Source organism: Tupaia chinensis, unplaced genomic scaffold, assembly GCF_000334495.1.
Source record: "Tupaia chinensis unplaced genomic scaffold, TupChi_1.0 Scaffold000315_1, whole genome shotgun sequence".
Lineage (NCBI taxonomy): Eukaryota > Metazoa > Chordata > Mammalia > Scandentia > Tupaiidae > Tupaia > Tupaia belangeri.
The window spans coordinates 4308325-4330075 of record NW_006159808.1 but is presented as its reverse complement, the minus strand read 5'-3'; the positions used below and the strand labels follow the sequence as shown (position 1 = coordinate 4330075).

Sequence of the window (21751 nt, the reverse complement as noted above, 5' to 3'; positions counted from 1 at the left end):
TGGAAACCTGTCCTTCCGTCTGACAATGGCTTCAGGGGGCCAACACCCCACCTCTGCCTCAGCCGGACTGCTCTGCCTTTCCACTGCTGGGAGACTCTGAGTTTGCCCCTCACCCCGTCTCAAGCCCATGTCTACCGCTTCCAGTCCTGCCTTCAAACCACGTCCCAAATCAAACGACCTCTCTTCATCCCACTGCCACCACCATGGCCACATTCCTTCAGGGGGCACAAGGCCCCAGGGCACCTGTGGCCCAGACCCCTGGCCCACATGAGTCCACTCGGCCACATGGGTCTCCCTGCTTGTCCTTGAGCCCATGGAGACAGAGTGAGGCTCCTGGCCTGAGCCCCGGCATCCCTGCGTCCTCTCCCGGCTCCTGTGCACACAGCGGTATTAAAGCACCCTTCCCAGCCTCTAGGGAGGAGAGCCTGCCGTCCCCCGGCCCTCTCCACCCTCAGCGGCGTGCGGTTTCTGTGACAACTGCTCGACTTGGCCTTGTGTGGCAAACCATGACTGTGTCATGTGGGTCCCTGGGGGACCGTGCTGGGGGGGAGGGGACCAGTTTACCGCGGGACTTGGTCATAGGTTCATGCTGGCAGAAGGAGCGCAGGACTAGGGAGACGGCAGGGAGAAGGTGGCAGTGCCCAACTCCCAGTTCCCAGAAAATGACGTTTGGTATGCGTGCGGACAGACATTTGATTTCTTCCCAAGTCTGAAGAGAGAGAGAAAATACGCCGATCCCGGTAACACTGAGGAGAGGGCGGCCGGGAGCGGGGAGCAGCGGCTTCCTGACTGCTCTGACAGAGCGGAGGGGCTTACCTTGGGAGCGCACTGGAAGTGCATCCCCGGCACCGGGAGGGTGGTGACATACATCGTGACACAGCGGTACAGGTACAGGGTCCCGATGATGAAGAAGAACCTGCGCCCCACTATCGACCTGCGGGGAGACAGGGGTGAGAGGAGATGAGCCTGCTGGACCACCCGGCCCCGACAGAGCAGGGGCAGTTTACAGGGCGACTGACGCCGAATACAGCTGGCATTGACAATCGAGCCAGTTTCACAGCCCCGGGCCGCCCATTCCCAGATGCCATGCAGAGGATGCACCCCGTTTCCAGAAATAAAGGCTCGTGCATTCTAATAACGCAGTGAGCTGGGCAGAGAGACGTGCATGTGCAGAGTTGGAGACCTAGAGCCGAGCGGGTCTAGGAACAACCTCTCCCCAAAGTCGGCCTCTGCCAGGGAGTTCGGCCAACCTGTTTCAGTCACGTGACTGCATTAGTAACCCCGTTCTCTGAACACAGCAGAGGTGTGCACACCCCGGTCACGGGGGATCCGCTCACGCGCCGAGCTGATGAGACCTAACTGGGCACGGCAGGGCAGGTGACAGCTCACTTAACCCCTTGCCTCAGCAAGGTCTGTGTGGAGACTACCAAGGGGCATTCCGATGGAGGGCGTGAACGCTCTTCTCAAGCACCAAGCATATTTTCAGAGAATTCTCTTCTGAAGTCAGTGGAGTGCCCTTGTACTTCCCTTATGGAGGTTTAGTAGTGAAGCTGCAAACCAAGCGACTTACACATCCTTTATTCAGTCTTAACCAGAAAAGGACAAAAACAGCCCATGGGTCTTTCTCCTTTTCCTAGTTTGCTATGGGGTGTGTGCTTCACCAGAGAGGAGGAGAGAAGGAAAATGAAAAGTGACCTCCGGGGGGATGGCCATGCCACAGTCCCTTCGTTCTCCTCTCAAGATTTGGGGCACGCATGTACATGTATGTGCCTGGCATGACTCTCAAGCCACTGGGTCTGGGACCCGAGTGGTGTGTCTGGCCTCATGGGATCCAACGCCTTAACCTCCACATCACCCGTGGGTTCTTTCTTACATTTTAGTGGGGATGGCTGTCTAGACTAGTGCTGGTCCCTGGGCTGACGTTAGCTGATCCCTCCATCTGCGGTGGTGGGCCTCACGGTGGGCCCATGGCTGACTCTGAACACCGTCCCCCGGGGGAGGGCTCTGCCCAGGGCACGCTGCTCGGGGGCACCCGTGGGGGCATCGGGTTCTGAGTGTGCCCGCTTCCAGGCACACGGTGCCTGCTCTGCTGTGCAGTGGGGTCTGTGGGTTTGGGGCTCACAGCTGGCTGGGACTCCACAAGACCCCGAGGATGGCTAGTTTAGCGTGCCTGGCACGGGCTGTGTGGCACTCCAGGCCCTTTCCAAGCTCGCACACTGCGAAAGAGAGTGACTGCAGTGCTGGGAAACAGGAATGTTGAGCGCGTCGCAGGTCCTTCCTCCAAGACTGTGGCTCTGACATGGATGGAGGTCTAACGATGCTAATGCTGAGACTTCTAATTTAAGGAGTTATGTACAAATACGTATTTTAGCTGTTTGTCCCTAGTAGCTATTTCAAAAGCATTTTGGAATGTCTAAGGTTGAAAAAACTAGAAAAGGAAAGGGACACTGGCCAGACTGGTAGGTGGAAGAATTCACTTATGCCAAGGCATTTCTGGCCAAGGCCCGGATTCCTGTCCTGTCCACTCTGGTCCTGAAGAGAGCCGGTAATACACAGCCTGAGCTGCCCACCTTGGTGAGGTGAACAGCGACGTCCCTCTGCGTCCAGCCAAGGCCTACACAAGCCTGGCCGTGAATCGCGCTCCCCGCTGCTGGGCAAGGAGTAAGCGAGCCAAGGTAGAGGAGCCGGTCGTACGCTTTCCAACGTGTGGAGCTCAGCCATCCTCAGACGGAAAGCGGGCTCTGAGGGTGAGGCATGCACCCTGCAGCCTTCTTTGGAGAACTGCTGACCATGGCTGTTGACCATGGCGTCGCAGGTGCTTTTAACACGGAGGGTGCGAGCCACGAGGACTGCTTGTTCTGCCGGGCTGTCCGAAACAAGCTATAAGAATTATTCCACTAGTTACTAAAATGGAAGATCCAATTCAGTATCAAAAGTAAAATGATAGGGCCACCTGGCGGCATGGTGGTTAGGGTGGCTGGATCCCCCATGGCCAAATATGCGGCTCAAACCCTGGGCCCAGAGGCCTGAGAAACACGCGGGGCACTTCTGTGTATGTGCCCAAATCCAGAAAGGAGAAGGGCTGCCGGCTGCAGAGCTGCATAAGAAACTCTGTAGCAAAGGCAGACTGAACTCCTCCCATCGCAAGCAACAGCCAACTGCGAGAACAACGGAGTTGAAATTCTCGCTTCTAAAAACCATCTTGTGGCATTAACCCTGAAAGCCCGCCGGACTTTGGCTTTTCAAACTGTACTGAGTCAGCATACACGACAACTTTAACAGCCTCAGATTATGGGGGATGTTTTGATCAAACTCACATGTTGGTGATTTAATTCCTGGAAACTAAAGAAAATAGGCATCTGAATGACGAATGAGATGAAAGGAAAACTGGGAGGATTTAGATTTTACGGACTGGATGTCAGAATTCACACAGAGAAGCAGAAATAACCGCTTCAGAGCTGGGTCCAGTCTTCAAGCGCCTTCAAAGCAAAAGTGCCTGGCATGCTTCCTGGTCCCTACTGTCCTGACGCAGGGAGGCTGAGCCCTCGGTGGTGCCAAGAGGAAACCAGGCCGCAAGTTGACTTTGGAACCCCAACACCGAACTGCGGGAGCCAGCTATAGTTCAGTTTCTTAAACAAACACCTGCGACTGGCCAACAGACAAAAAGGGAAAAATCGTAAAACATGAGAACCTCTGGATGGGGCAGATCCCCACGCTGGGACGGGGGGCAGGGGACTGCAGACCGATGTCACTTTCACACTGCGCGGAATGGAGAAAGAAGCTCCCTGCCACCTCTTTCCCACCCGCCAAGAGCCTGAAATAACGCGCACGCTGAAGGAAACGTTAGTCCGCACAAACTCCGCAGGGCCAGCTGCTGGCAAGCAGGAACTGCACCTTGGATTCAGAACCTCCGAATCACTCACGGCAGGCCTGCGGCCCACCTGCGACTGTCATCCACACTGGCCCAACACACACACGTGGAACAGCTGACCAGACTGACTCAGTGTGTACATCTTTCTACCGTTTTCTCTCATCACATGTCTGGGTAATACTGAATTCATTAGAAAAGACCAAGAGAGGGCAATGACATATCTACTCAAAAAAACACCCAATGGCAAACCCCCAAACCATAGCAGACTGACTTACTTGTATCTCAGAAACAGCCACTGGGTGATCCATAATCCAACTAATATAATCCCATTTATTTCTGATACAGAAAACGCCCATTTCACCCGGTCGATGTAGTCGAAGAACTTGTCTGGGAGCGGAGGGCTGAGCTCCTTGGGAGGGACCCTCTCGTGCACAACCGTGATCATGACGGTGGTGAGGACAAGGTTGAAGAGTGCGTACACAAACGCGATGCCCGTTTTCCACCACTCCAGGGGGAACTTGTTCCTCGACTCGGTGGGCATGGCAATTTGGACATAGTCCGGGTACTTCTTGGTAGCCTTTCGCAGCCCATTGGATAAGGTCTTGGGTTTACCGTTGCCATTTTTGTTTTCTTCCTCAATGGGCTCAGCAGGTCTTGTGTAGGTGTTTGCAGGATCGTTGGTCTGATTTTCCATATGCTCTTCGAGTTTCGCGGTCTCTATAACATCCATCGTCCCCAGCGTCAGATCAAAACGGAGAGGGCAGAGTTCTTGCTCGCCGCGGGAGCGTTCCTTCTCTCAACCCTCCTACGTCCAAGGTCAGCATGGACTCATCGCTCACTCTGTCGCCCCGTGCAGAGTAGAGCAGGTAGCATCTGGTTGTGGCTCCTCCCTCCAGCGACCCGCCGCTTTGGGCATCACCCGTGGGTTCTTTCTTACATTTTAGTGGGGATGGCTGTCTAGACTAGTGCTGGTCCCTGGGCTGACGTTAGCTGATCCCTCCATCTGCGGTGGTGGGCCTCACGGTGGGCCCATGGCTGACTCTGAACACCGTCCCCCGGGGGAGGGCTCTGCCCAGGGCACGCTGCTCGGGGGCACCCGTGGGGGCATCGGGTTCTGAGTGTGCCCGCTTCCAGGCACACGGTGCCTGCTCTGCTGTGCAGTGGGGTCTGTGGGTTTGGGGCTCACAGCTGGCTGGGACTCCACAAGACCCCGAGGATGGCTAGTTTAGCGTGCCTGGCACGGGCTGTGTGGCACTCCAGGCCCTTTCCAAGCTCGCACACTGCGAAAGAGAGTGACTGCAGTGCTGGGAAACAGGAATGTTGAGCGCGTCGCAGGTCCTTCCTCCAAGACTGTGGCTCTGACATGGATGGAGGTCTAACGATGCTAATGCTGAGACTTCTAATTTAAGGAGTTATGTACAAATACGTATTTTAGCTGTTTGTCCCTAGTAGCTATTTCAAAAGCATTTTGGAATGTCTAAGGTTGAAAAAACTAGAAAAGGAAAGGGACACTGGCCAGACTGGTAGGTGGAAGAATTCACTTCTGCCCAGGCATTTCTGGCCAAGGCCAGGCTTCCTGTCCTGTCCACTCGGATTCCTGTCCTGTCCACTCTGGTCCTGAAGAGAGCCGGTAATACACAGCCTGAGCTGCCCACCTTGGTGAGGTGAACAGCGACGTCCCTCTGCGTCCAGCCAAGGCCTACACAAGCCTGGCCGTGAATCGCGCTCCCCGCTGCTGGGCAAGGAGTAAGCGAGCCAAGGTAGAGGAGCCGGTCGTACGCTTTCCAACGTGTGGAGCTCAGCCATCCTCAGACGGAAAGCGGGCTCTGAGGGTGAGGCATGCACCCTGCAGCCTTCTTTGGAGAACTGCTGACCATGGCTGTTGACCATGGCGTCGCAGGTGCTTTTAACACGGAGGGTGCGAGCCACGAGGACTGCTTGTTCTGCCGGGCTGTCCGAAACAAGCTATAAGAATTATTCCACTAGTTACTAAAATGGAAGATCCAATTCAGTATCAAAAGTAAAATGATAGGGCCACCTGGCGGCATGGTGGTTAGGGTGGCTGGATCCCCCATGGCCAAATATGCGGCTCAAACCCTGGGCCCAGAGGCCTGAGAAACACGCGGGGCACTTCTGTGTATGTGCCCAAATCCAGAAAGGAGAAGGGCTGCCGGCTGCAGAGCTGCATAAGAAACTCTGTAGCAAAGGCAGACTGAACTCCTCCCATCGCAAGCAACAGCCAACTGCGAGAACAACGGAGTTGAAATTCTCGCTTCTAAAAACCATCTTGTGGCATTAACCCTGAAAGCCCGCCGGACTTTGGCTTTTCAAACTGTACTGAGTCAGCATACACGACAACTTTAACAGCCTCAGATTATGGGGGATGTTTTGATCAAACTCACATGTTGGTGATTTAATTCCTGGAAACTAAAGAAAATAGGCATCTGAATGACGAATGAGATGAAAGGAAAACTGGGAGGATTTAGATTTTACGGACTGGATGTCAGAATTCACACAGAGAAGCAGAAATAACCGCTTCAGAGCTGGGTCCAGTCTTCAAGCGCCTTCAAAGCAAAAGTGCCTGGCATGCTTCCTGGTCCCTACTGTCCTGACGCAGGGAGGCTGAGCCCTCGGTGGTGCCAAGAGGAAACCAGGCCGCAAGTTGACTTTGGAACCCCAACACCGAACTGCGGGAGCCAGCTATAGTTCAGTTTCTTAAACAAACACCTGCGACTGGCCAACAGACAAAAAGGGAAAAATCGTAAAACATGAGAACCTCTGGATGGGGCAGATCCCCACGCTGGGACGGGGGGCAGGGGACTGCAGACCGATGTCACTTTCACACTGCGCGGAATGGAGAAAGAAGCTCCCTGCCACCTCTTTCCCACCCGCCAAGAGCCTGAAATAACGCGCACGCTGAAGGAAACGTTAGTCCGCACAAACTCCGCAGGGCCAGCTGCTGGCAAGCAGGAACTGCACCTTGGATTCAGAACCTCCGAATCACTCACGGCAGGCCTGCGGCCCACCTGCGACTGTCATCCACACTGGCCCAACACACACACGTGGAACAGCTGACCAGACTGACTCAGTGTGTACATCTTTCTACCGTTTTCTCTCATCACATGTCTGGGTAATACTGAATTCATTAGAAAAGACCAAGAGAGGGCAATGACATATCTACTCAAAAAAACACCCAATGGCAAACCCCCAAACCATAGCAGACTGACTTACTTGTATCTCAGAAACAGCCACTGGGTGATCCATAATCCAACTAATATAATCCCATTTATTTCTGATACAGAAAACGCCCATTTCACCCGGTCGATGTAGTCGAAGAACTTGTCTGGGAGCGGAGGGCTGAGCTCCTTGGGAGGGACCCTCTCGTGCACAACCGTGATCATGACGGTGGTGAGGACAAGGTTGAAGAGTGCGTACACAAACGCGATGCCCGTTTTCCACCACTCCAGGGGGAACTTGTTCCTCGACTCGGTGGGCATGGCAATTTGGACATAGTCCGGGTACTTCTTGGTAGCCTTTCGCAGCCCATTGGATAAGGTCTTGGGTTTACCGTTGCCATTTTTGTTTTCTTCCTCAATGGGCTCAGCAGGTCTTGTGTAGGTGTTTGCAGGATCGTTGGTCTGATTTTCCATATGCTCTTCGAGTTTCGCGGTCTCTATAACATCCATCGTCCCCAGCGTCAGATCAAAACGGAGAGGGCAGAGTTCTTGCTCGCCGCGGGAGCGTTCCTTCTCTCAACCCTCCTACGTCCAAGGTCAGCATGGACTCATCGCTCACTCTGTCGCCCCGTGCAGAGTAGAGCAGGTAGCATCTGGTTGTGGCTCCCCCCCCCCGCGCCCCGCCCGTTGGTGGCACCTTCAGGTTGTGGCCCCCCCCCCCAGCGACCCGCCGTTTGGTGGCCCTTTTAGGAAAGGAAGCCAGGGCTCCTTCCCCCGGAGGATGTTCCTACCCCACCTAAAAACAGAACAGAACTACGGTCAGAAACGTTGCCTGTCCAATGGTCAACCTTCCGAAAGCAAACCATTCTCCGAGAAAGAAGACAATCGCCAGAGCCATCGCTTACACCTCTACAGTCAGAACATGGTGCAGGCTGCCGAGGTCGAGTTCACTCACAACACACTGGACCGCCTTATCTTGGAATCCCTGTCTTTTTGAGCCGATGTCAGTAGCGACAGGAACATTTTAACAATCAATTCCCTGTAAATCTCTTTAAATGAGAAGCCAGGTCCCTGCATTGCACACATTCGTCAGGCACCATTACTGGTTCCAACTGTGAAGTCACAGTAAGCCACAGCCTGCCCGGAGACCGCATCATTCCTTCCTAAGCCACGCCTGTTCTAGCGACCTTGGAGAAGGAAGGACCGGGAGCCGCTTCCGGCACGGGGTACTTGTTACTTTCTGTAGCTGCCAAAATTGTCATGTTCTACTTTCTCATTAAAAACCTAATTATGCTGAAGCACCCACTTTTAAGAACAGATTCAGAAGTAACACGCTCCAGACACGGGTGGAGCTACCTCGGTTTATCCTTTCCTCTTCGAGATGGACGCGACTCGTGAGAAACTGGCAGTCTTGGGGACCAGCAGTTAGCGTAATGGCTATGAACGCTGGACTCCCACGATAGTCGACTGCGGTTCAAGTCCCGGACCTGGTGGCTTAAACTCACGCCGGGCGCGTGTGCGTGCGTGCCCAAGATCCCGAGAGGAGAATGGAGGAGAAGGGATTGCGGCGTGGCCATCCCCCCTGGTGGGGGGGTGATTTCTTGCTTTCTGTCTCTCTGTCTCTCTCTGTCTTTCTGGAGAGTGCATGCACCCTATAGCAAAAACCACTCAAAAAAAAAAAAACAAAAAAAGAAAAGAAAAAAAGAAACTAGCAGTCTTCAAAATAATAGCGACAAGACACAGGAGGCCTGAGCCGCCTCGTCCTGCAGGTAGCAAGCAGGGTTTGTTACATGATGGATAAACGGTACTACGGGCACGGCAACCTAGTAGCAGACGATAGGGGATGCAGCCAGTCCTGCACACATGCATCTGGCACCCAGGACCAGCCTGGGCACTTACCAGGGCACCGAGGAGGAGCGGCCCTTGCCCAACGCTCCAGGAGCTCGGAGGAGCAGGAACAGCCGGGCCCCGAGCCTCCTGCCTTTTATGCTGCTGGCAGCGCGGCCCAGCTGTTCCAGATTTAGGAAAGCTGTATTTTAGTCCCCGCAGCCGCAGCCCTGGCCACCTGAAGAGGTTTCCAACCTCGTAATTAGCCCCACCCTGAGTACACCAGCCACTGCAGCCCAATCCTTTGCATTTCAAAGGCCTCCCTTTTAGGGTGACTTCAGGCAAAAATAGAGTAGGGCTCAAAGCAGTGGCGGCTAAGCCTTCATTTGGTGAGCGAGAAGGGGAGGAAAAACCGCACAACCAGGGCTTGGCAGCACTCGGTACAGCCATGGGCGCAAACAGACCCACCCGAGTGTGGACTGTGCACCCGGATGCCCCGGCACGGCGGGATTTCTGGGGTGTAGGCAAATTACAAAGAGTTAAAAAGAAAAAACTCCTGACCTGAATATCAAGCCAGAAAGCCCACAGTCTAACCAAGAGACAGAAGTGAAACAACCAGACTCCGGGAAGTCTGATCGGCCGGTAGGTGGGACGGGGACCATGGCCGACTAGATCGAGCGGTTTGGGGTTGTGTGTCCTGCTTCCAGACAAGGCATGTCCACGCACAGGCACTGCCCTCTTCTGGGGGTGAGGAGCAGTCGGAGTGCTAGAGAAATGAAGGGTCACAGGCACGAGACCAGCAAGCAGAGTCACTGAGATCCCCAGCATGCCCTGCTCAGGTGTCCCTCTGAGAGCCCCCAGCTGAGACCATGGAGCAGGACCAGAAGGCCCGCGCCCCTTGGATGGACGGACGCTCCCCACAGCGCCCTGGCCCCCGCTGCAGGTGGAAGAAATGCAGGAAGAGGCAGTGGTGGGCTCCTCCCAGCGCGCCTCCCCCGGCTGGCACTGCCCACGCTGGCACCAGCACCCATCAACCGTCTCCATCCCTGCACTGCCTGCTGCCCGCACTGCGCGCGTGGCTCAGCCGGTTCCCGCAACCTCCACTGCATGGGTGCGTCCGGCCGGCGTTCACGGTGACTCAAAGCCTGTTCATCGGTGGACACGCAGAGGCCGTTCGAGGGGCCGGCCAGCTCCCAACAAGAACGCAGCCCAGAAGAAAATGCAGTCGCTTCCCTTTCGTTATTGTTCAGAGGAAGCGTCAGCGGCTTGCTCCTGGGACTACCATGAAGATGACTGAAATAATTAAGGCGAGGAGCTGGGCCCCTGGGAGGCGGAGCAGGCTGAGCGGCGTTACCCCCAGGAGCCGCGACCGATCCCTCCCTGGGGTTCATTACGACGGCTGCACTGACAGCTAGCTCGTCACGCAGCGGGCTCAGTGCTGTGCTGGTCTCAGATGATGACGCCACACTCAAGCCTGCAGTCATCGCTTTCTGCCAGTGTCCGACTCGCTCCCGTTAGTCTGTTTAGGGACAGAGCGCAGAGTGACGCCAAGGACTGTGGCATGGCCATGCCCTGGGAGGGGATTTCTCTCTCTCTCTCCCCGTCTCTCTCCGCTGAGCGCATGCACCCTATAGCAAAAGTTAAACCAAAAAGCAAACTGTTGAATAAAGTTCTATGTAAACTATACTTCAAAAATAAATTTGTAACTAAACAGTACAAAATGACAAAAAAGGACGATTCATCTATTTACTGTAAGTTAGGTTACAAAGGGGAAAGTGGTCTGTTTTCTTTCACACACACACACACACACACACACACACACACACACTTTGGTCACTCTGAACTACTAGGCAGGCCATTTAATGCTTGTTGAACACTTACTCAGCCAGAGCGTATATTAGCTGCAGAAACTGGAGAACAAGCCGTGGGACCGGAGCGTTTGGGGCGGGAGGATGAGCAGTCTGTAAGCAGTCTGCAGGGTGCGGGGGACAGAGCCCACCTGCGTCACGGTGGACACTGCTTCTCCCCACCTGAGTTGACCCCACACAGAACCTTTCATAAAATCGGACTCTGAATGTCTTAAAGTTTGGCTTCTTTCCGTAGGCAATAGATTTTCTAGCTGCTAGTGTTTCTACGGGTGACTGGTGAATTCTGACCTCGGTTCTGATTCCAGCTTATCTTGGAAAGAGGAAACCGTGGCCTTGGGGTTGCCGGGATGAACTCGACAGGAGGAGAGGGCTCTCGAGGGTGGTGGAGTCCCAGGAAAGGCGATTCAGCCATCCCTGTACACCGAGGAGCATGGCAGGGCACCAAGGACCAAAGCAGTCAGTAAATGGGTGGCTGCAGACAGACAGGCAGACGGGAAGGTGAATGAGACAGAAAGACGGGAAGATGGGGTGGCCCAGACCCTGGAGCAGAAGACTGCGCAACCAGGCCCAGAGAGGCAAAGTGCGCGATCCTACTCCTGTGTGTGCTTAATCAGAGGTGCTGAAGTTTTGAGAAGCTCCTCCCAAAGGACAGCTTCTGTTTGTCCTAACCTTTGTCCACACCTCCATTCCTGACATATCTAGGATTTCTGGATGGGGGGCGGTTCCCAGGTAATATAACACCATGTCCATCTAGGTGCCGTCTCTGGTTAGTAGAATTAGGCTGACATTCTCTACTCGGCACCCCTGCCGACTTACTGCCAGCCTGACACACCCACGACCTCGGAGGATAACTCGGAGGAAGGCTTGTCTTTATCTCGAAAATGCTGTCCCACTCGCCCAGTGCACAGAGCGCGGCCTACACTGCAAGCAGACACCTGCGCTCCCAGTAACCAGGCTGCGGCCTCATCAAGTCACGAAACGTGTGCAGGTAGACCGGGCACTGCTCGCGCATTCCAGGCAACTGGCCCTCCCTGCTCATCGATCCTGACCAAAGTCAGGCGTCGGTCGTGTTCAGAACCAGCCCCCGGAGGCTTCATCAGAAAGATGAACCTGAGCCTGACGGAGAGCAGTGACAGTCCCTGTGTCCGCACACGCCTTTCCTTACACACCCGAAGGCTTACACACCTAGAAACTGGTTTGATACCTACTCCTCTAACTGCTGGTCACCAGAATTGTATTCTTTTTTTTTTGGGGGGGGGAGAGGTTTTCGCTATAGGGCGTGTGCGCTCGCCAGACAGACAGAGACAGACAGACAGAAAGCGAGAAATCACCCCCCAGGGGGGATGGCCACACCGCAATCCCTTCTCCTCCATTCTCCTCTCGGGATCTTGGGCACGCACGCACACGCGCCCAGCGTGAGCTTTAAGCCACCAGGTCCGGGATGCGAACAGCCATCGACTACGTGGGAGTCCAGCGACGTAGCCATTACTCTAACTGCTGGTCCCCAGAATTGTATTCTTATATCCATAAAAAAAAAAGCACATGTACACATAAAAAAGACCAAGTAAATGAGTACACCCAAAATATCAGATATTAATGCTGGTTGTATGATTTACCAGTTTATATCTTTTGCATTTTTTTATTTTTCCAAGTTTCCTGCAATAAAATTATTCTATATATCTAAATACAAAAGTATTTTGACAGTGTATAAAATTTATATTTAAGACATTGACGACAAAAGGGAATGCCAGTATAATTTGACCAATGTAAAGCTGCATATTACGTATATGTAGAAAAGAGTGAAAATATATCAAAAATTAACACTGCTTGATAAATTTGTGGGTGGTTTTAATTTTTCATTAGATTCTGGGCTGTAGTTTCTAAGTATCCGCATTATTCTTACGGTCAGAAAAATGCTCGTGGCGGTTTTGACTCTACGAGCATTGACAGTTAAGAGAGAAGGTACTTCTGTTTTTAAAAGGTGTTGTGTTCTGCACAATTTCAAGTATCTGAAAAATGCATGCACAGAAAATTAGAGGGCAAGTCTGCTAAAATATTGAGAATGGCTGTCTGAGGGGTAGGAGTAGGAGAATGTTTTTCTTCCTACTTTTCTGTATAGTCCTCTTTTAAAGATATTTTTGTTAGAAACATATTTATAGGTAAAAATACTAGAAACCATGCATAATTGTGGCTATTGCTTTTATAGAAGCATTTCTTAACCCAAACCTCCTTTAACTCTGGGTGGCAGTCGGAACCACACATTCCAAAGGTTCTGCCTTGGAAAGTCTGCATTTTCACTGCCGTTTGAGAAAGCCCGGCTGCTAGTGACCAGTAGAAAGCAAGCCGCAGTCCTAACCGGAGGGAGGCGACTAAATCAGTCTTGGCTTACGGTCAGCTCCCCGGGGGAACCGCAGGAGTCCTCCGTGGGGTTTGTAAGGAAAGTGAGGACGCTTTATAATCATGCCCACTTAGAGAATGTCCCTCACTATGTCCAAAATAAAACCGGTCTCTTACTCTGTCTGTTTACCCTGAACCCAAACCAGCTGCCCAACAATGAATCGAGCAGGAACAAATCTGATGGAGAAGAGAATTCATTCAAAACACAAATCCCCAAGCCCTCTTCTGCATATATTGGTAATTTTTGTGCATATCATGAGGTGTTTTAGTAATCTTGTGTATTTAAACATTTTTTTTTTAATTTGACTATAGGGTATGTGCATGTGTGCAAGAGAGAGACGGAGGGGAAAGTGGGAAAGCACCCAGAGGGTGGCTACGCCACGGTCCCTTCTCCATCCCCTGTCAGGACTGGGGCATGCACGCACACCCTGGTGTGGTTCTCAAAGCCTGGCCCGGGGCTCAATCTGCAGTTAGCTGTGTGGGATCCGCTTTAACGTCTGCAACACTGGGTGGCCTGGCTTCTTTAGTTTTCTCTGTTAAGTAGTGGGACAAAGTCAGGTACGGGGCTGGCTCTGCAGCCTAGGGGTTAAGGGAGTCGGATCCCAGCCTGGCCCCAAGAGCTTGAAAAGCAGGCTGGGCATGTGAGCACGCACGTGCGAAACCCTGATGGGTAGAGAGGGAAGGGAAGGGCCGGCAGTGACCACGCCCAGTCGGTGCTCGCCCTGTCTCTGGCCAGCACAGGCACCCTCTGGCCACTTGGAAAAGAAAAAGAGAGAGAAACTTCAAGTACAGAAAACTTTAAAATCTGAGCCTTGCAACTAATGAAAGAGAGTGCCCAAGTCCCAGATGAGGGGTGCTCGCTGGTTAAACGGAGAGATTAGGAAACCACCCAGAGCCCAACGAGGAGGCGAACGGGCGCAGGCCTAAGACAGAGGACAGAGTCGTTCCTGTCCCCGTTCCAGGGAGCCGGCTGGCGAGGATGAGGAAGGTGTGGAGGAGAAGTTGGCCCCTGTCCTCTGGGGACTTTTGATTCAGTAACTGCTCTTCCCTTCCCAATGGAAGTCATTTTAGAAAGAACAATGAGCAATAAAAAACTTCCATAAATTCGAGAAGAGCCTGAAATAACAATTGAAGTTCAGAGAAACCATATGTCAGATGTAAGAGTGAAAAGAAGATTCAAATCATGAAAATGAACAGAAAAGATCTGTTATATTACATATCACCGACACAGGGATCTAAAAAGTCTAGGGTACAGAAAGTAGAATTCCGGAAAGCAGCATAGTCTTGCGGTTAACAGGTGTTAAAGACACTGAGCCCCACGGATCATTGGGGACAGGATAGCTGCGTATCCCACAGGCTCCAGCACTGACTGCTGGTGTGGACGGCGATTACAACTGCTTCCTACTGCTTCAGGGAAACAGGGAGCCAGGTGGGGACAGTGTGGCAGTGCTCCTGCGCCCTCACGGGAAAGGTCCCAGGTTGGGGCCCTGGACCGCCCCTGAGCGCACAGGGTACCCCTGCATGCCACGATCTGGTCCAGAGGAGGCCCGTGGCGTGAGGACATTGGGAGTGCCTGTCTTCCATCTCCCTCCCTCCATACACAGAGAAGCATGAAAACCACAGGCAGAAGCGGTGACGACAGCCCTGCTAGGAAACCTGAACGTGAGGCCAAGAGGCAGGCCGGAACTCGAGAGCCACGAGCATTGGGAGGCGCAGCGATGCGGTTCCATCTCTAACCTCATTCCATTCCATCTGATTTTCATCGATGACCCGCACAAAGTGCTCACTATACATAACCACTTGGAATTGTTTTAGGAAACAAACATAGGCTACCGAAAACTTAATTTTTAAAAGAATTCAAAGAAACTATTTCCTTGCTACCCAGAAACAGAGAACCGAGGGGAGGGACAGGCGTGAGAGACAGAGAGGGGCGGCCTGTCTCCCGGCACCCTTACCAGCCCTCCTCTCGGCCTGGACCTTTGATGCTCACGTGCCCTCATCCGAGCCCAGTGGTCCACTCCCGCGGAATTCACTCCATTTCTCTTCCCCGCGACATCCCCTCCTGCGTCCTTTCCTCGTAATTTGTGCGTGGCCTATCCCCTGCCGGCTTGCACACCTGCCCCTGCCTCTGCCTGGAGTCTGAGCACAGAAGGGCAGCATTCTCCAGGCCACTCCCGCTCCAGCCCCTGCTGCAGGAATTCCTCCTCTGGAATGCTTGGCGCCTGAGGGATTCCTGGGATCTGGAATGGCTGCCTATCGCTCTCTCAGGGACAGGCGACCCAGGCTGGAACTCCACCCTCACGTGGCTTCATGTTTCACACATTATACCCACCGTCTGAAAGCAGTTATATGCAATAGTTTAAAAATAAATTTCAACGAAAAAAACAATGTGGTATATATGAGAAGACCCTGTCACGAGAAGTCAGACACAGAACTGTTCACGGTGGTGTTCCTGCTGGTGCTCGAGGTGGGGATTTGGGAGTGTTTCCGATTTCGGGTTTCAGATTAGGGGCTCAGCCTGTGCCCGTTCCTGGGCCCAGAAATGAACTATGGGAGACAGCTCTCGCTGCCCAGCTAGATGGCAGGGCTAGTGTCCTCGCTCCCCAAGTTCCCACTTGAAAACAAACACCCATTTATAACTTCCTGATTGTTAGCAACAGTGCCAGGGGCCCCACGTGGGCTTCAACCTGAGGAGCTCTGCTTTTCTCTTTTAAGCTTTTTGCCATAGGGCACATGTGCTCACCAGAGAGGAGAGAGATAGAGAGCCAGTGAGAAGGGAAGTGAGAAATCACCCCCCAGGGGGCATGGCCATGCCACAATTACTTCTCCATTCTCCTTGGAGGATTTGGGCACGCATGCACACGTACTCAGTGTGATTTTCAAGCCCTTGGGTCTGGGACTCGAACCACAATCTGCCAAGGGGGAGCCCAGCATCTTAGGCACTATGCCGTCTGCTGGCCCTGGAGCTCTGCTGCTCTTTCTGTTCCAGATCTCCTCTGAGATCTTGGTTTCATGGTTAGGAAAGTCTGAAACCTAATGGTGTTGTCAAGGGAAGGCCTGTATCGGAAGTCGAGAGATCAGATCCTTATCTCAGCTGGCTGCGAGCCAGAGCCAGCCGTGAGTAATCCCGGTGAGTGCACTTGGCAACCCTGGCTTTTTGTTTTCTCAGTGTCACCCAATTCTTTTTCAGATTTCCAAGACTCTTGGCCTTATTTAAAATAGCATCTCTCTCCATTAAAAAAAATGAAAAAGATATGTTAGTGATCTCACCAAAGGCACTTAAAGAAGCAAACAAAGATCCTATTTCCTTTTTCTTTCTTTCTTTCCTTCCTTTTTATTTATTTATTTATTTATTTATTTATTTAAGTTTTGCATAGGGCAGGTAGCTCAACAGAGAGAGAGAGAGAGAGAGAGAGGTCTCTCTCCCGGGAATGGTCACACCACAGTCCCTCCTCTGTTTTCCTCTCAGGATTTTGGGCACACATGTACACATACCACGTATGTTTTCAGCCAGTACAGGACTTGAACTGCAAAAGAGCCATGTGGGATCCAACCACCTTCGCCACCACACCACCGGCTGGGCCTATCCCATTCTTCGGAGGAAGAAGAGACACAGTAATTGGCTGATAGTGGCCTAGGCGCCGGGTGCTACAGGCACTTCCTCCCATGCCCAGAACTACTCTACGAGCCAGGGCCTACGGCGTGAGCAATCGGTAACACTGAAAGGCCACTTTTAATTTTGGCATTTGTATTCAGCTTGGTATAGATCGTCTGTGGATAACAGTTTCGTATGAATCTATTAAAGAGAGTAAACAGAAGCTCACTCGGCAGCCATGGCCATGTGACGCGCACTTGCTAATCTCAGACGCAAATTCAACACCGGTCACTTCAGAGTCCGAAGGCTCAGCTCTACCCCTGGCTCTGCTATCTGCTGACAGGTAAACACTGTCCCTGGGCTGGTATCCTCTGCTCCACGCCCATCACATGCTCGGGTAAGAGACTGTTCAGTGACAGGTCATTGGCATGTTGCAATCAAAAAACATGGTTTATTTCATATCTTTATTTCTCAGAGTAACCACAAGTCAGAAAAGGGCAGATAAGGAGTGAAGGAGAAGCAAGGAGGAGTCTCCCACAAGGATCAGTCACTGCTCAGCTATCTGCACGGAGCAAGAGGCAACTACTGGGGTCAGGACTGAACCCGATTAGGTGGAATCTTTTTTTTAAGAGAGATTTTTGCTACAGGACATGAGCACTCACTGGAGAGACAGAGAGACAGAAAGTGAGAAATCATACCCCAGGGAGGATGGCCACACTGCAATCCCTTCTCTATTCTCTTTTCGGGATTTTGGACATGCATGCACACACGCCTGGTGTGAGGTTTTTTTTTTTTTTCCAATAATTATTTTATTTGAAAAGAGGCCTTAAAGCCACAGAAGAGCACTTCAAATGCTGAAGGTGAAGGTCTTGCTTCCCCAAACAAGAGACGGGCGTTAGCCACGAAGTAAGTAACAGACCGTGACAGCAAGAGCTCAGGGACAGTGGCCAAGATTTGTGATCCCAAATCAGGAAACGTATGACACAGTTAGTACAGATCATGTCTAACTGGCCAGTGACGACAAAGGCTTTTCTGAAATACTTTAAAGTGAGACGTAGAAATATCCCGAGTAAGCTGAAGTGTGCATCTTGGTACAACCGCCGTGTGTTAGCGTTAGTGCATGGGGCGACTTCGGCACCCAACAAGCCCAGACCTCGCCAGCCACGGTGTCGCAGGTCCTGGGCCTTTTCTGGGGCTGTAGACTATTCCAACCTTCACACCAGGCAGGACACTCCCTGAGCCTAACTTGAGAAAAGCAGTTGATCCTGCGTTGGAACTTCGTTAACTAGAATAACAAGTTCTTGCCTCAAATGCTTTGGGGACAAATAAACATAAACAGAGTAGGTAAAGTCCATCCAAGCTGACTTCTTGGGGTCACCTGAAGCCTTACGCATGGCTTCTGGTTTTGAAAGTGAGTTGTGGGACCAGCAGGTGGCATGGTGGTTAAGGTGCTGGGCTCTACACGGTTGACTACAGTTCGAGTTCCAAACCGAGTGGCTTGTCTCTCACCTTCTCTCCCTCTCTCTAGTGAGTGCGTGTGCCCTATAGCAAATTTAAAAAGAAAACAAGTTGTATTTGTTTAGTAATTTTACAAACTGTTAATACAGGTTTCCAATAAGTGACACAAAGATTTCTGATAAAGACAGAACTGAAAGTCATGCAGATGGTAATAACGTGGAAAACCTATTTAAAGGCAGTCCCCAGGTCAGCATTCTGCACTCACGGTAAGTTATTCGGCGTGGAACGTGGACATGAAACAGGGATTCCACCTCGACAAGGAATTCAGTGAGTGCTATGTATTGTAAATTCAAGGAAAGTCAGAAAATTACACAGCTTATTGGTTTTTTCCCTTACTTTTTTTAAAATGATAGTGCCTATTTGCATCACAGCAGGGAGGGGAGAGGGGTCCAGCCTCCTCTGATGAGGCCCCAGCCCCCTTCCCCTGCCTGCCAGCTCCACAGGACTCCGGGCAATGAGTGCTCACCTACATGTTTTCAGTTCAGTCCCTGGCTCAGAACCATCCATGGCCATGTGGTCTCCAGCCTTGCCAGGCACTGGGTTAACCTGGACCCAGTTAACCTCACGTCACTAGGGCTAGTCCTTTAGTAACAAACACGCCTTATGTCACAGTATATACCTTCAATTCCACAACTCTATATGTCAATTAAAATATTTTAAGAAAGAAATCTAAGAAAGAAATTGTGTTGTCCCCAAGCAGGGGTTCTAAATAACTTCAAACTATTACTTTTGGCTTTAGAGAGAACCCCAAGAGCCTTTCCCCTAAGCACTTTCTTCCTCTTGCCATTAAGGTAGACTACCGCTCCGGGGACACCCCCGCCTGTCACAGGCCCAGACAGACCCGAGAGGTTCTCTGTACGTTCCAGAAAAATGAAGGTCCCAGCTGTTGTACTCTTTGCACCCCCAACGTCACACTCTCTCAAAACAGTGTCATTTTTGCTTTGTTTTACTTCTGAACCAGACGGCACATGCGCTTGCCAGAGAGGGAGAAAGCACCCCCCAGGGCATGGACACCCCACAATTCCTTCTCTTCCACTTCTTCATCCTGGCAGGAGTTTGGGCACACAGGCCGGGCATTTCTCAAGCTATCAGGCCCAGGACTCGAACCTCATGGCTCACCATGGTGGATCTGGCTGCCTTAACCACCAGCCACGAGGCGGCCCCACTGCAGAGTGGTCACCGGGCCTGCTGAGCTGCCTGCTAACCTTCCAGTGCGAATTCAGGGACTCAGCCCTCAGAAGACCCGGGGACTTACTGCGGTGGCTTCCTCCAACCTTGCTCCTGCCCGCCTCCCCAGCCCAGTGGTTCCACAGCTGGCTGCTTACCCAGGGCGGTCTCCTCCACTGGGTCTGAGCGTGAGGCAGAGTCCACGTCTACTCTGTGTGGGTGTCGCGGGCTGCCAGCCAAGCCCCTGGCATCCAGGCGCTCGAGTGGCGGCTGAATGCGCGTGTCAACCCACACCCGCAGACACCAGAAATACCCTGGTCTTGCGAAGAACTCAAGGTACCTTTCCACTACTAAGTATGTCTGCACCATGCCTGCACGACTGCCATCTCCGTACGTGGCATGGGCCACGCCACGCCGACCTCCCATGGTTTCCCGTATGTGACTGCACTGCTAACGGTAACGTGCTCACACGAGAAAGTGCACGCGGCACACGACATCGCCAAGGGAACCTGTCTGGCTTCAGGGCACTGCTGATACCCCAGCCGCCCCAGAGCCTCCCCCTGAGTAATTCTGAGGTCATTTTCAATAGTTACATGTGTGATATTTTTGAAATGTGTAATATTAAAACTACAGTGATGTAGTTAAGGTTTCTATCATTGAGTGCAGCCCCCAAATAACAGAATAAGTAAATCCTTGAAAGGATCCCACTCATCCATGGTTTTCCTCCATTCCTTTACAGTTCACCTCCCTCTGTAGTTGTCTGGGGCATGGAAGGGAAGCTTGTGCTTCTCGGAGCTTCTTACCAGGCCCTGGGTTCTAAACCTTCCCAAACACACAGGTTGATACGCACAGTATTTTGTGGGGTGGGCACCATTATCAACCTGTCTGAGGTAAGGGAAATAAAACTAGAAGACTAGCAAGTGGCAGAAGTGGGATTTGAACCCAGGCAGTCTCGAGGGCAACCTCTCTGCCACGATCCTGTGTTGTGATTTTCTGGGGTCTTGAGCTGTTCTTAAGATTAGGAATGTGCTTTTTTTAACTCCTACAAGAAGCGGCTTTCCTCCCATGGTCCTTCCGGGAGAATGGCACCTGTCCCCTCAGCACTTCCTCCTCACAGCGGCCACGCAGGCCCCGTTGGCGTTTTCCCTGTGCACTCGCTTCCTCCTGAACACTAAGCAGCCCCACCTTCCCACACCACTCAGGCTCACCTGATGCCCTCGGGCTGTGTGGGCGTCTGTCCTGCTCACGGTGACTTACTAGTGGGGCATTTCCTGGAAGTATCGCGGTGGGACGTGTCAGGGCAGGGAGCTGCCAGGGCGGCTGAGTCACTCCTGCTGCCTAGTAACTGGCTGGTGTTTGCAGGACGGAGGCATCTGGGCACAGGTACTCTGACACAGGTCACATTTACTCAGCCTGACCCCTTCCAGCAGCGGAGGCCCACGGACGCCTGACCCGACACGGAAGGTGCTGCCAGGTTCTTGCTGTTGCAGAGCAGAGCCCTCCCACCTTCCGCAACCGGGAGAAGACAGGTGCTCTGGACCCCAGGCCCCAAGCCCCCCCGTGGCTGACACCAGCTGTGCCATTTTTCCTACTGAGTTCCCAAGGAAAAGTTAGGACGAACGGCCATGAGGGCATTCCCACGTGTGAAAGGCGGCTGGGATTTCTCAGAGCCCTCGAAGTTACCGGCTATTCCCATGAGAATGCGTGCTCTCTGAATTCCGTTTCTGCAACACGCCCCAAGCCGCGCTGAGTCACTTGTTCTGACCTCAGTGGGCAGCGTTTGTTCAGGCAGGAAGAGGTTGACTCATTCGGTGGCCGCGTTCCAGGCCAGGACTGCTACGCTACAAACATACCTGTCGTTCGCTTTGTTTTGGTGACAGGAAAAAATGGACTGCAATGTGAGAAACCTCAGGACACCACACTGAACGCACCAGATGGCGGGCTGGCCCAGGCCACCTGACTGACTGCCGCCTTCGCACGGAGCTAGCACGCGGGCCTGGGCCCCATGGGTGCCACGGCTCCAGAATAAAACGCTCTGACCTTGCACCTCAAATTCTCCCGCAGTGGCTGCTTTGCCCCTAGTATTTCATGGCCCCACCGTTTTCCTCACCCTTTCTATGCACTGTATCTTCAAAGGAGGAAAAGTGGGCTCTCTCTATTTATTTTTCTTTCTGTTTTCCATGAGCAAGAGAGAGAGTGTCCCCAGCAGAGTCTAGAAACTGCCATCAGCTCCCAGCCTCAGCCAGCTCGGATCATGGGCATCCGTACCCATGGGGCGCTCAGGGTCACGGGCACGTCTACACGTGGGGCGCTCAGGGCCACGGTCACGTGT

At 52.6% G+C, this 21751-nt stretch overlaps 2 protein-coding genes across 5 annotated transcripts in view; both read right to left on the bottom strand.

Moving 5' to 3' along the window:
- Positions 1–7723, bottom strand: part of SGMS2 (sphingomyelin synthase 2) — a 21082-nt gene extending 13359 nt beyond the window's left edge. Inside the window, exons 1-2 of one of the 2 annotated variants that reach the window (XM_006151175.3) lie at positions 7103–7723; positions 817–934 (exon numbers count right to left, since the gene is read on the bottom strand). In XM_006151175.3, coding sequence (XP_006151237.1) covers positions 817–934; positions 7103–7557 — 573 coding nt within the window. In that variant the 5' untranslated portion in view covers positions 7558–7723. Of the gene's footprint in view, positions 1–816; positions 935–4146; positions 4772–7102 lie in introns of those variants that run through there. The other variant, XM_014588877.2, reaches the window with a different exon arrangement.
- Positions 7724–7755: 32 nt separating this feature from the next.
- On the bottom strand, positions 7756–20892 carry LOC114008260 (uncharacterized). 3 transcript variants are annotated; one of them, XR_003549819.1, is made up of 2 exons: positions 20628–20892; positions 7756–7843 (listed from the first exon to the last, which is right to left on the bottom strand). XR_003549819.1 is itself a non-coding variant. In XM_027772928.1 (2 exons), the coding sequence occupies exons 1-2, from the start codon at positions 9916–9918 to the stop codon at positions 7835–7837; spliced, it is 981 nt and encodes a 326-aa protein (XP_027628729.1). In that variant the 5' UTR covers positions 9919–10662; the 3' UTR covers positions 7756–7834. The 3 variants fall into 3 exon arrangements, 1 of the variants encoding a protein (XP_027628729.1); XR_003549818.1 differs by lacking the exon at positions 20628–20892 and adding an exon at positions 7953–8479; XM_027772928.1 differs by lacking the exon at positions 20628–20892 and adding an exon at positions 8947–10662.
- Positions 20893–21751: the final 859 nt, after the last annotated feature.